Source organism: Mustela erminea, chromosome 20 (assembly GCF_009829155.1).
Source record: "Mustela erminea isolate mMusErm1 chromosome 20, mMusErm1.Pri, whole genome shotgun sequence".
Taxonomy (NCBI): domain Eukaryota; kingdom Metazoa; phylum Chordata; class Mammalia; order Carnivora; family Mustelidae; genus Mustela; species Mustela erminea.
Genome location: NC_045633.1, coordinates 11,510,063 through 11,523,085, shown reverse-complemented (window position 1 = coordinate 11,523,085; position 13,023 = coordinate 11,510,063). Strand labels below are relative to the sequence as shown.

At 47.6% G+C, this 13,023-nt stretch overlaps 1 protein-coding gene across 1 annotated transcript in view; it reads left to right on the top strand.

The window, feature by feature from the left end:
• Nucleotides 1–13,023, top strand: part of LOC116580635 (nodal modulator 1) — a 55,224-nt gene that overhangs the window by 8,742 nt on the left and 33,459 nt on the right. The window contains exons 5-11 of the mRNA XM_032327108.1: nt 115–221; nt 2,328–2,400; nt 4,143–4,295; nt 4,835–4,972; nt 5,292–5,381; nt 8,066–8,171; nt 8,577–8,727. Coding sequence (XP_032182999.1) covers nt 115–221; nt 2,328–2,400; nt 4,143–4,295; nt 4,835–4,972; nt 5,292–5,381; nt 8,066–8,171; nt 8,577–8,727 — 818 coding nt within the window. The remainder of the gene's footprint in view (nt 1–114; nt 222–2,327; nt 2,401–4,142; nt 4,296–4,834; nt 4,973–5,291; nt 5,382–8,065; nt 8,172–8,576; nt 8,728–13,023) is intronic.

The following is a 13,023-nucleotide window of genomic DNA, read 5'->3' as shown; positions in this document are numbered from 1 at the left end:
AAGAGTCTGGACCCAAAGAAGGGTACAAGCTCCATGTAGGGAACATGAACGGGATGTGCTGCTAGGAGGAGAACTTTCTGCTGGTTTGGGTCCTGACCTCCTTCTCCTTGGTAGGTTCTCAGCAAAGGGCAGCCCCTGGGCCCTGCCGGAGTTCAGGTGTCCCTGAGAAATACGGGGACTGAAGCCAAGATCCAGTCCACAGTGACACAGCCTGGTGGAAAGTGAGTCTTGCCGGTGTCATGTTGCCTCACAGCTCAGGGGAGGGAGGGAGCCAGTGATTGGGCCTGGGAGACCTGCGTTCAAGTCCTTATTTCGCCTCTTACCTGCAGACAAGTTCATGGCTTTCAGTGCCTCAGCTGTTCATCTGTAAAATGGAAGTCATCTGAGCCCTTGGCTCTCTCGGTGACGGGATGATTAAACATGAGTTAATGTCTGTACAGCACTTACTGCAGAGCCTGGCACATAGTAGGCCCACATTTAACAGTTGGGTTTGGCTCTGGAACCTGGAAACTTGGGTTTGAATCCTGGTTCCCCTACTGAATCGGGTTGGACCTGGGACAAATTAACAGTAAAGTGTTAACAGTAAAGGTGTTTTTACTTAACACCTTTGGGCCTCAGTTTTGGTCTTTAAAAATGATGATGATGGTAGAACCCATCCCCTAAGGTTAATAGGAAGATTAAATTAACATTATTTCAAACTGCCTAGCATGGAGTATGTGCTTAATAGTGTTAGCTCAATATAGATTTGCTCAATTATGATTTTTTTAATTTTAAAATTTAGAATTTAAAAATTTTCCCACATGCATGCAGTGGCAGTGGGGGGTGGCCAGAGGGAGAGAGAATCCCAAGTGGGTTCCAGGCCCACCACAGAGCCCAATGCAGGACTCGATCTCACAACCCTGAGATCATGACCTGAGCCAAAATCAAAAGTCAGACACTTAACAAACTGAGCCACCCAGGAACCCCTCAGTTGTGATTTTTTAAAAATCATATTATCACTATTACATCAAAATTATTTTGTAGCGGGAACTGACAACTATTTAATTAACCTTGTTGAGTCAGATTTAAAGTATTTATTTAATGGATTTATATCGTTGAGTTGTAAGTGTTAACAGATGTGCCAAGATTAATTCAGAGTAGTTCCAACTGATAATTTTGAAAGCATTCAAATCATTACTCCTTCAATATACAAAGCTGACTTAACTGCAAATTAGAAATTTATAATGAGTCTGTCAGTAGGCTATCCAGTTTTTCAATGAGGACTGTTGAAATTCTTTTTCAGTGTGGGGATACCATTTAGTTCTGCTTGATGGATGCCTGCAGGAGGAACACAGGGCTTCCATTTTCTCTAGGCTAGCAGCAGTTTGCTGTTGACCTCACTGGGCAAAGGAACTTGAACTTGTTGAATCTCCTTCATCGGCACAAACTAAAACAATGATCATAACATGCACAAAGGCCAAAATCCCATAGTAATTTCAATTTTACTGTAGCAAAGTGATTTCCAAGCTGTGTCCAGTTATGACAGGCAATACTTTATACGATACCACCACAGAAGAAGAAATTAGGTGGATTTTTTTGTGTCCATTTCACTAGAATTAGCCCTCCTGTTGTCTGGTGCTCGCACCTGTGAAGGGTTAAGTGTATCAGAATCCTGGGGCCAGGGTTTCCAGCCTTAGCTCCTGTCATTCTGGTCTTGATTTGCCCATAGTTACTTAACTGGTTTTCACTGGAGTCTGGTTTGGTCATCGTAGTTTGTGCAAGAGCCCAGAATGGCTCACACTGTATTTGTTTCTGGTAAAGGATCTCATCTCTTCTGTATTGGTTTCAAAGCTTGTTATCATTTTCCCTGCCCACACCATTAGCAGCGTCTTGCGTTAGCACAGACCTCGGGCTGTCAGCTCTGTTCTCTCTTCTTCACACAGGATGCTTCCCTTCCCATCTCTGGTCCTCTGCATACTCCTTCTCTTCTCCTTGCCTGTTCATGCCTATCACCTCTGCCAAAACGCACTTGAATGTTCTGTGACTAATCCCTAGTGAACCACAGTGACTGGTTTTTAAGGTCAGATATCCCTGGGGTTGAGGGAAACATAAAACCTCCTTCCTGTCAGTGCATGGAACACCTGTTCTTGTACACAGTAGGTACTCAATAAGTGCTCTCCAATGTGGATTTGTACAGTGAAGGACTGAATTTTGTTTATGCTCATTTAACCAACTAATGGCAAGTTGGTGATAATCCAGACCTTATTTTCTAATGCTTCCAATATTAGCCATTAATTAGAACACTCAGGCTGTTGAGAGAAAGTTAATTGGTATTTTGTATTTCTTAGGTTTGCATTTTTTAAAGTTCTTCCTGGAGATTATGAAATTCTTGCAACTCATCCAACCTGGGCATTGAAAGAGGTGAGCGTGTCGACGGCTGTGCCTACAGTGTTCACGTTTGGGAACAAGAATAGGGTTCCCGTTCAGGATGTGAAATGGGTTTATGGTTTCTCTGGAAGTAGATGAGAAAAAGACAGTGCTGCTGATTGGTTCACTGGTATTTATAAGATAAAACTCATTGTAGCAGATGTTCCTTCTGTTGTTTTTGGTTTTAGGTGACAATATTGTCTTCCTGCTGTGAAATAGGTCTGTTATTAACTGTAGCTATTTTAAGCTGAATCAACACCAGAAGGACCCGATGAGATTTATTTGTTGTTCTTTTTCCAGTCTGAAACAGCAACCTATAAATATACTTAACATTCTAGAAACAGTTGTACGTGCGCCCAAGGAGAAGGTGAAGGAATGTCCGTGGCAGTTTTGTTTGTATGAACAAAATATTTTAAACAACCTAAATGCCCATTAGGTGGAGAGTAGCGTGGGGTTTCATCACACAGAAGCCTGTAGGACAGCAAGAATGAGTGAACCAGAGCTCCACAGATCGGTAGGAGTACATTTAAAAACATAACGTTGAGGGAAAAAAAGCAAATTGCCAAAGGTAAAGAGACACGATGTTTCTGCAGTAATTAAAAACACTCAGGGTACTTGCACTTACAGAGTCCTATGTAGAAAAAGGTATGGGGACATGCATGGGAGTGGCGAACATCGTATTCATTATGAAACCGACATCTACAGAGAGAGGCAGGAAGGGAGGTCGAGGTCCACACGGCTCCCGAGTGGTACTTCTGCTTTTCTTTTTTTAGCTGGTTTGAGTGTGTACAGGTGTTCTTCAGAGTAGTGTTGGACAGAAATAGTTTATGATAAAAGATCAAAAAAAGGAAGAAACAGACCAGGTGAGGATTTGTAATCACTATAAGAAAACAAATTGAGATAAAGTTTAAAGGACATTCTGAGACATTAACTTGTATGTTGGTTTTGAGGCTGTGTTTCCTTCTTGCTAAGGAGCTACTAGACTCGTTATCTCAATTTTTCCTCTATAGGTTTTAAGCATTTATAATTGATGGGACAGTTTTGTATATCAACTTCACTGTGTACTATTCATAACTGGATATTCAGGGGGTTAAAAATGTTTTATTTAAAACTCATGGCTTATACATTACAATTCAAAGAAATTTTAAGTCTTATATTGTTAATTGTATGGATAAGGGGATTTGAGTCTATTAATATAAGATTGTGTTCCCGAGTGGGGCATGCTGTTGAAAGTGTGAAGCTTGTCCTGGGCAGCTGGTACCTGGAAATGAACGTGAGGGGGCTCCTGGTTGCTGGTTACAGGCCGTGTTCAGTTTGTGAAGATCACTGCACTGTGCCCTAGGCTGTGTGCACTTTCTTCTCTATAAACTTTGCTTTGACAGCTTTAAAATTTCATGCATACACACTGTTAAACATGGAAAAAAATAAAGCACACTCATTTTCAAAAATTGCAGCAGATCAAACAGCGTCAAGGAGTGGTAACATAGGTAGAAAATTTGGAAGGTGGAAAAGTGTAAAAGAGGTAAAATGTCAGCTGTGCAAAGGAAGTCATCCTGGTGGTTGGCATTTTGCCACATTTCCTTTCAGTTCCGTTCAGTTCTTGCAAACACGTTGCCCTGATCCTACTACGTTCCCAATATTCTGTGTTCATATTTTAGCTGAAGCATGTCTTTGTGGTTGTTTGACACCCTGTGAGGGTTTGTTGTTTGGGAAGGTAAAGTCCCCTTCTTCTGTAGGCGAGCACCACTGTGCGGGTAACCAACTCCAACGCCAACGCCGCCAGTCCCCTCATAGTGGCCGGTTACAACGTGTCTGGCTCTGTCCGCAGCGATGGAGAGCCCATGAAAGGGGTGAAGTTTCTTCTCTTTTCCTCTGTGGTTTCCAAAGAGGTAAGTAAAGAACAGTGGAGAACAGACTAGGCGGAGGTTGGGGGTTGGGAGGAAGGGTGCTTGCCGACTAAGAACACACTGTTGAAACGCCAGTCGGGGGGACGTCTCGTCTCAACGTTGAAGAGCATTGCGTTTCTTGGTTGACTCACAAGGAATTGGATGTCTGTGGTGGGAGTGGACTGTGGTGGAAAGAGCACAGTCAGACCCAGATGCAGACAGATGCTAGCTCTGCCTCTTATTCTCTGAGTGGGCCAGCCGCTTGCCCTTCCTGAGCTCCATTTTCTTGTCTGCAGAATGGCGACCCGTTGTAGCGAAGGACAATGACGTCATTTTTTTCCGCAAGAAGTCTGTGCCAGTTTTTAACTTCTCCAACTGGAGTGGAGAAGTTGTCATTTGCTTTATCTCCACCACTATGCCCTGTTCAGAAATATGTATTTTGTGATGTAAAACTTGCAAGAATTTTCCTGAAATGTGGCTCTTTGATAGTAATCAGAACATAGTAATGAGAAAGGATGTCCTTTTCTTTTCCCTTGACATAGGATGTCTTGGGCTGCAACATCTCACCGGTGCCTGGCTTCCAGCCCCAAGATGAGAGCCTTGTGTATTTGTGCTACGCGGTCTCCAAAGAAGATGGCTCGTTCTCCTTCTATTCCTTGCCAAGTGGGGACTATACTGTGGTGAGTGGAGATTGGGGTTTTCTGTATGTTTCAGACACTTAAGACACAGCAGGAGCCAATGCCATTTGAGCATTAAGAGGAATAAATGATTGCCTTGCAGTTGTGTGACCATTTTTAGTGTAGTTATTTAGGATGAGACTGACCCTTCAGTAGTGGCTGCAAAAAGTTTGGGCCTTCCTCTTTTATGATCAGCAGCAGTTACGATTAATAGTTTCTCTGGGCTCGCCTCGAACCCCTCGTCGTTTGTGGCCAGCTGGGTCGATTATTACTATTGAATCATATTGTGGGCTTTGAGTAACGGACAGACCCTTCCTTTTAGATTCCCTTCTATAGAGGGGAGAGGATTACCTTTGATGTTGCTCCTTCCAGACGTGACTTTACGGTGGAACATGACAGCCTGAAAATTGAGGTAAGACCTCCCTGCCTTCTGGAGGGACAGGTGTTTGAGTTTCCCATCCTTGGGCACCGGTGTTGCAAACGTGTTTGAAAAGAAGACAACTAATGTTTTATCTAGAAGGGCTGGGCCTTTGGAGAAAACCACAGTCTTGTGCTGTGTTCCAGTTTAGCCGGGATCCACTCTCATGTAATTTCTCCACGTGGAGAAGGAGGATCCCGAGTTACAGCTGCTTTGTTCAGTGAACGGTGTTTATTGAGTGCCAGTGTCAGACATGAGGTACTGTTCCGGGCGGGGGGTGGGCAGTGAGGGACCCAGAAAAGCACAAATTTGTTTTTTGTTTTTTTTTTCTGGCGTTCCAGTGCCGAAAGAGACAGTACGCTTATAAATAAATAAATTAGGTGTATTAGAAGGTGTTCTGTAGAAAGGAGGTGACACACTTCCCGGTTGAGACAGGTTGCAGTCTTCCTGGGTGCTCTCAGGAAGTCCTCGCCATGAAGGTGACGTTTGAGCGACCAGCTGCTGGGAGAGGGGGAGAGGCCGGGTGCCGCACTGCCATTTATGGGAAGAGTGTTTAAGATGGAGGGAGTGATAGGTGCAAAGATCCTGGGGCCGCAGTGTGCCTAGAGGGCGTGGGGGACCCTAAGGAGGCCAGAGTGGCTGGCTTGGAGGGCATGAGGCAGGGAGAGATGATGGGGCAGATCGTACAGGACCTGATGGGCCACTCTGTGTGCAGTTCTGAAGGGGAGAGATGTGCGCCTTTGGGTGCCATGTTGGGAAGAGGTTGGCAGGGGCAAGGTGTGAGCGAGGGACCAGTTAGGAGGCTGTGGCCGGAAACCAGGGAGAGCTGAGAGCTTGGGCTACAGGGAAGGGGAGTGAGAGGTGGGGTGAACGGATGGAGTGGTGCATGGCCTGGCAAACTCCCTAGATCCAGAACAAGACAGCGAGTATGTTTTCTCTTGCATTTATATCCTTAATTACAGGAGTAGATAATGGTTACTGTAGAAAATTTGCCAGATAGAGCAAATCCCCCAAAGAAAATAAGTCTTTCATAAATGGACCTCCCAGTGTTACAGTTATTGAAAAAAATTAGATTTTAATCGCTTTCTTTTAATGTTGCATCTGAAAGCACTGCGTTGAAGTAGCTGCATTTGGTAGGAACAAGCTTTTAGGTCACGCACTCGTGGGGTTCTCATGGCTTTTTTAGGGTTCTGTAAAGTGCTTGATGGTTTTATGCACACTGGACGTGGGTGTGGGTGAGAAAGTGTCCTTGCTTGCTTCAGGGGACTTGCATGGAAGGATGGGGGCAGGGGAGCCGTGAGGGGCATTCCCAGATCTCAACCAAACACCAGTTTCTAAGCAGAGACATGAATGAAATTCCAGGGAGCAGCGTGTAAGCGGCATGAGGTCAGGCGCATCGGGAATGCCTCATTCTTCACGTATTTCTGATGTGACTTAGTGCCTGGCATGGACTAGGTGTCTGCTCACAGTAGTCGTTGACTGGAGAGAGGAATCAGTACATGAATAAACCGCGTCTTTGTAGAAGGATCAAGAAGGGCTACGTGGATTTTTAAAAACCCATTTAATTCTGAAGAAGTTCTTTCAAATACTTTTGTATGTCTGCATGCATCCATGCATCCATTCATTCATTCATTCATTCATTCATTCATTCATGAGTGCGTGATTTGTTCAGTGCCTGCTGTGTCCCAGCTGATTAAGACATGAAAGGTCACTGTGTTCATGGAACCTACATTCTAAAAGGAGGTAGACGAACAATAAATCAAACAAGGACATTTCAGGTATTGGTAAAAGTTTAATGAAGCTAATAAAAGAGGCTAGTGTCATAGAAACTGAGAGGCTGGGATGGGGGGCGGTGGCAGAGGCCCCTGAGATGGGATGATAGTCAGGGAAGGCCTCTTGGAGGTGGTGGTGGTTTGAGCTGAAACCCAAGTGATGAGAAGGAGCAGCCCCCTCCCCAAACTTCTCCATGTGTGGAAGAGAACTCTCTAAGCCGAGAGGGCAGCTGGTGTGAGCACGCATGTGGTCACCTTGGGGACCCATTGATCAGGGTGGCTGGACCAGAGTGACCCCGGATAGAGCAGAGCCATGGCGCTCACGAGTGGGAGCACAGACACCGGTAACCCAAGCCCAGAGCCCCGTGGTGAGTGAGGAAGGTGGCCTCGGTGGAGTGAACAAGGACGACTCGAATTCGGGTTGTGGTGGCAGAGATGGGACACCTTGCAGGGCTGGGGTGGGAGGCATAGGATGGATTAGGGTTGGAGCGTGGGCCGGGGTCCCAGGTGACGGTGTGGTTAGGGGTCGGGAGATAGGAGCGTGGTACCGTTCCCCGGACTGGGGGCATCTGGAGGGGAGGAGGCAGAATGCGATCGAGGGTGGTGGGGGCGGCCCTCTCAAGTTTGACCCTGTGATCTTTAACTGGGGGAGTAAGCCTGGAGGTCCTTTTTATTCAGTGATTTGACGAATATGTATGTGTTGAGAGTGGAAGAACACAGAGCCCTGGGGAGAGTGCAGTGGTGTGGGAGCAGCACGACCTGGGGGCACTGGGGGAGCTGGGAGGGGGTCTGGCTGGCCTGCGGGGCTCCAGAGGGGGCGGCCGTGCAGGGCAGCAGCGTGCGTGAGTAAGGAAGGCTTTGGCGCTCGGGCACGTGTGAACCCTCTTCCTCTTCTTCATCTTCCAGCCCGTGTTCCATGTCATGGGGTTCTCCGTCACCGGGAGGGTCTTGAATGGACCCGAAGGAGAAGGTGTCCCTGAGGCAGTTGTCACTCTGAATAACCAGATCAAAGGTTGGCAGCCACATTAGCCCCCGAAACTCTTTCCCGCTTGATCATGGAAAGAATTGGAAAGGGGACAATCTTTTTTTTTTTTTTTTTTTTAATTTTATATACTTACTTGATGGAGAGAGAGAGTGCACAAGCAGGGGGAGTAGCAGGGAGAGGGAAAGGGAGAAGCAGGCTTCCCAAAGAGCAGGGGGAGCCCAATATGGGACTCAATATTGAGCCCAGGACTGTGGGATCGTGACCTGAGTTGAAGACAGTCGCCTAACCAACTGAGCCAGCCAGGTGCCCAGAAGGAAACAGCCTTCATGACTGAAAATATGCCGACTTTTTGTCTCAAGTATTCTTGTGTAGATGGAGGGGTTGCGCAGTTGTGTTTGGCTCATCTTCCGTTTGCCTCTCTCTGTTTTACAGTCAAAACAAAAGCTGATGGCTCTTTCCGCCTGGAGAACATCACAACTGGGACATACACCATCCATGCTCAGAAAGAACACCTCTACTTTGAAACTGTCACCATCAAAATCGCACCAAACACGCCGCAGCTGGCTGACATCATCGCGACAGGGTGAGGGGTGTCCGGGTGTGGAGGTGCCAGGGTGCATGCTGGGGGAGGAAATTACCTTCAGTCTGACTGTGTCTTTCTGTTGAGGATCTACATCAGCTTTTAGACACCTGTGAGAAGGTCAGGCTGGCCCCCTGAGAAAGATAGTTGCCAAGTCTTAGAAACGGAAGGTACATGTGGCCGCTTAGGGAACATGATCTTGCTTCAGAGTTAATGGGTCTAAGTCAGAAGAAGAGCTCTTGTCTGACCTCCCATCGGTAAGACCTTCCGTGTCTTAACTCTTGATTTTCGCAGATAGTGTAGTTGCTTGAAAGAAAGTTTGTCCTAAGTTGTGTCTGGTCATTGCCACAGCTCTTCCTGCTTTCTCCACTTACTGTGAGGACAGGAAGGGACATCCGGTGTTTGAGTTTATGTAGCTTTCTCCTACAGTGGTACCGTGTGGTGCAGAGAACCCAGGCCTCATCGCTGGATCTCAGCTCCTTCTCACTGCTGCGTGTTACACACCCTGTAGCATGGGCTTGCCGCCATCTCTCTCCAAGACGGCCCCGGGTGCTCACTGAACTCTAACTTGAGCCGGGGTAGGGCCGGGGTAGGTTCTTCCTGGGGAGAGGCAGCATGAACAAGGCACGCAGCCTAGAGCAGCATGGTGTCTGTGGACAGCGGCATACGACTGTCGTGGGGCAGGCCAAGGAATGTGACTGGGCTGGAGGGCCAGGTCTCAGAGGGTCTTTTCCCATGCCCCACTGGAAGAACGGGGCTTTCTCCCCCAGGAGGCAGGGGGCCAGTGATCCATTTTGAGCCTGGAGGTGACATGGTTAGATTTTTATTTGCAGAGAGGCTCCCTGGCAGCAGTGGTGGGAGATGACTCTGAAGGGGACAAGACTAGGACGCAAGGGGCATGAAAACAGACTTGTTGAGGGCTTGCCTGATAGGGAAATCAGGGGCGGGTTGGAGAAGTATTTAGGGGTTCCCAGTTGGAGAAGCAGGGGGGCTGTGGAGCCCCGGCTGCAGGCCCAGAGAGGAGCTGAGGGTTCAGCAGGACCACTAGGTGGCGCTCTTCAACAGATGCCTGGACAGATTGAGCCCTGGCTGCCAGGTAACTGGAACCTTAGAGGTGTCAGCAGGTAGAATTAGAACAGCAGACCAAAAATGCTGGGGTGTGAGGGCTGGCCTTGGGAGGATCCAGGCAGTGGGTTTTAGGTACAAGGTTGCGCCTGACTGTCAGGGAGGCCCAGGAGCCGAGTCCTGAAAGCATACTGTCGGCTTGGTTATTGAGGAGGCATTGGTGACGTTTTCTATAGACAGGCAGGGGTCGAGGTCAAGGATTCTGTGACAACTGGGTGATTAGGAAGTATGCTGGTGGAACCCACTACTTTGTCTCTGTTGTGATGGGGCTCAGAAAACCACTTTGGATTTACTCCCTGCCTCCTTTGCCTTCATAAACCTTTTTGAGCACCTCCTCGGGGTGAGGAACCATGACAGAGGCTGGGTGTGTAGCAGTGAACCCAACTAGCATGACAGAGACGGGGCTTTTGTCTTCCTGGGGAGATAGACTTGGGCTGAGTATGGTGAATTCTGGTAAGTGTGCAGGGAAGAGGGCCGGGGCCCTCACTGGGTCTCTGAGCCGAAGGGACTCCGTTAGCTAAGTGAGGCATTTCCCAGGCAGCAGGAACAGCATGTTCCAAGGCCTCGAGGGGAGGGAGAGGTGCTTTCTGGAAGGCAGCCAGTGTGGCTGAAGGAGCTGGTGAGGTTGAAGAACCCGCAGTCGGGTTGTGGAGGTGGCCTTTCTCCCCCAAAATGGAATGGAAGCAAAGGAGTGATAGGCATCAGGGTGTTTTCAAAACAACAATTTTTTTTTTTTCTCCTGTGGCTGCTGTGTGGGGAAGAGATTGCTGGGGGGCCAGGGTATGAGTGGAGGGACTCGAGGGAAGGTTGAGACAGTGTCTGGAAGAGACGTAGTGGTGGTGGGACCGGGGTGCAGCGGGGTGGGCAAGAGAAGTAGATGCGTCTGCAGGTGATGTGGGGAGGGAGTCAGTAGGCCCTGTGCTGCTGGGGTCCCAGATTTCTTATTTGAGTAACTGTGTATGTGGAGGAGATGCTGTTCATGGACATGGGGAACTGGTGTATTCATTGGTTCCCTTGAAGTGGAATATTTTGGTCAAAGAAAGAAGAAACATACTCGTCGAGCATCTTTGGGAAAATTCATTTCCCTTTTCGGCCAATGTAGCGCATTTGCCTTTTAATTCATTAATATTTCTTATCTAAAAAAAAAAAAATCCCAATTTATCTGAGAAGGAAGTGCTTTGACTTCTGTCCAAATGATTATGAGAAGAGAATAATCTCACAATGCACCAGAATTTTGGATTCCTATCCATAAACGTATTAAACCCCAATGAAGGAATTTGTTGACACAAATCACTTTTTAAGGAATTCAGCAGAAAAAACACTGTCCTACCAGCTTTTCAGTTTATTTTTTAAACTAAAACCAGCATACATTCGAGGTTGGGGTAACTGGACACTTCTCTTTGAGAGTATGAGCTCAAACAGGCCGCATTGTTAAAATATTAGAGAAGCAGAGAGGTTCAGCTTAGAACAAACAAGACGACACTCCCTGTGACATGTACACAAATCGAGAGAATATGAAAAGTCCTCAAGAATAACTCCTCAGCATTCCCTTTCTGTCCTTTGACTCTCTAAGTGCCCAGAAGAGGAAAATGAGAGCCAAGATGTGTGCTTTCAAATCTACATTTCAGGCTGGCACACTTTCTCTGTAGAGGGCCCGAGAGTAAATACCTGCAGGCTTCAGACGGGCCATGCGGCCTCTATGACCAAACCCAGTATAGCCAGTTTGTATGTGGACAGGCATGGCTGTATTCCCATTAATCTTTATTTGGAACTTTGAAATGTGATTTTCATATGATTTTTATTGGTTATTGAGGAGGCATTGGTGCGTGTTACACACCCTGTAGCATGGGCTTGCCGCCATGCTACATTATTATTATTATTATTATTCTTTAGATTTTCTGCCCCTTCTTAGCCCTTCAGAAGTATGGAAGTAGGGGCACCTGGGTGGCTCAGTCATTTGGGCATCCGACTCGGGATATTGGCCGAGGTCGTGATCTCAGGGTCGTGAGATTGAGCCCTGCGTCAGGCTCCTTACTGAGCGAGGAGTCTGCTTAAGACTCTCTCTCTCCCTTTTCCTCTTCCCACTCCTGCCTTCTCCCCCCCCACCCCAAAATGATGGAGGTAAAAAGTGCGAACAGCTTTCCTAGGCCATGGTCCTACAGAAACAGGTGGCTGGCTGGACCGAGCACGTGGGCCTTCATTCCTTACCCCCTGCTCAGGACTGTGAGCTCATGTGGCGGGCTGGTCACTGCACTCTAGTGAGGTGACTGGCTTGTCCTCATTCTCAGATTTCACACGCACAGTCTCCCACCCCTTTATTGGTTTCTGCCCCTTCTTATTTGCAGCAGGGTGGGAGTTCTGGCGTCGAGGGTAGCCTCTAATTATCCTGCATGGAAGCCGCCTTTCCTTATCTTTTCATCATAAGAAGCAGCGGATTTTTATGCAAAATCATCTTGAAGATTAGAAAATAGAACCTTTCGCCAGCTGAGGATACAGGGGTGGCCTCCAGCTGTGGTTTCTTTTTACACTACAACATGTGAGCAGCTCCAGAGTGGAGATCGTCCCTTGAGGCTGACAGTCTCTGTTGATCTTCCCCAGCTTGGGGACTTGCCTGTTACATGCTGTTCCACGAGCTCTTGGTGGCAGGGTGTACTCCTCATTGAGAGCCACATGTCCGACTTGTTAGCTGAATGGGGCCTCTCAGTCATAGGTCGCTTCTGTGCCTCCTCGCTCGTATGGAGTTCAGTTCTGGCTTTGGAATTATTTTAAACTTAATGACCTTTTCTGTTCCCGTTGCCCTGATCGCTCTTGTCCACAAAGTATATGTAATCCCAGGCGAGGAAGGCGTCTTAGATGCCCCCGCCCTGTTTCTCCTGGGTAGGGCCCGGGTTTTGAGGCTGCTGACATGCTCAGCCCGAGGCAGCTGCACCAACGATCCAGTTTACCTGGAGCATTGTTATCGTCGACAGGTTTTCTGGAAATTGCTTTCGCAGCTAGGGATAACACCGGATGTCACCCACAACCCATAAACCACCCGGCCGTGGGCCTCCTCTGTGCCTTGTCCCTTATACAGAGAGAGGCTCAATCTTCCTTCCAGAGGTTGCTTTCTGAAGCTGGAGTCATTTGGGCTGTTTTCTGCCTCTTCATTAGGGTTAAACTAGTCCCCAGGAGCCG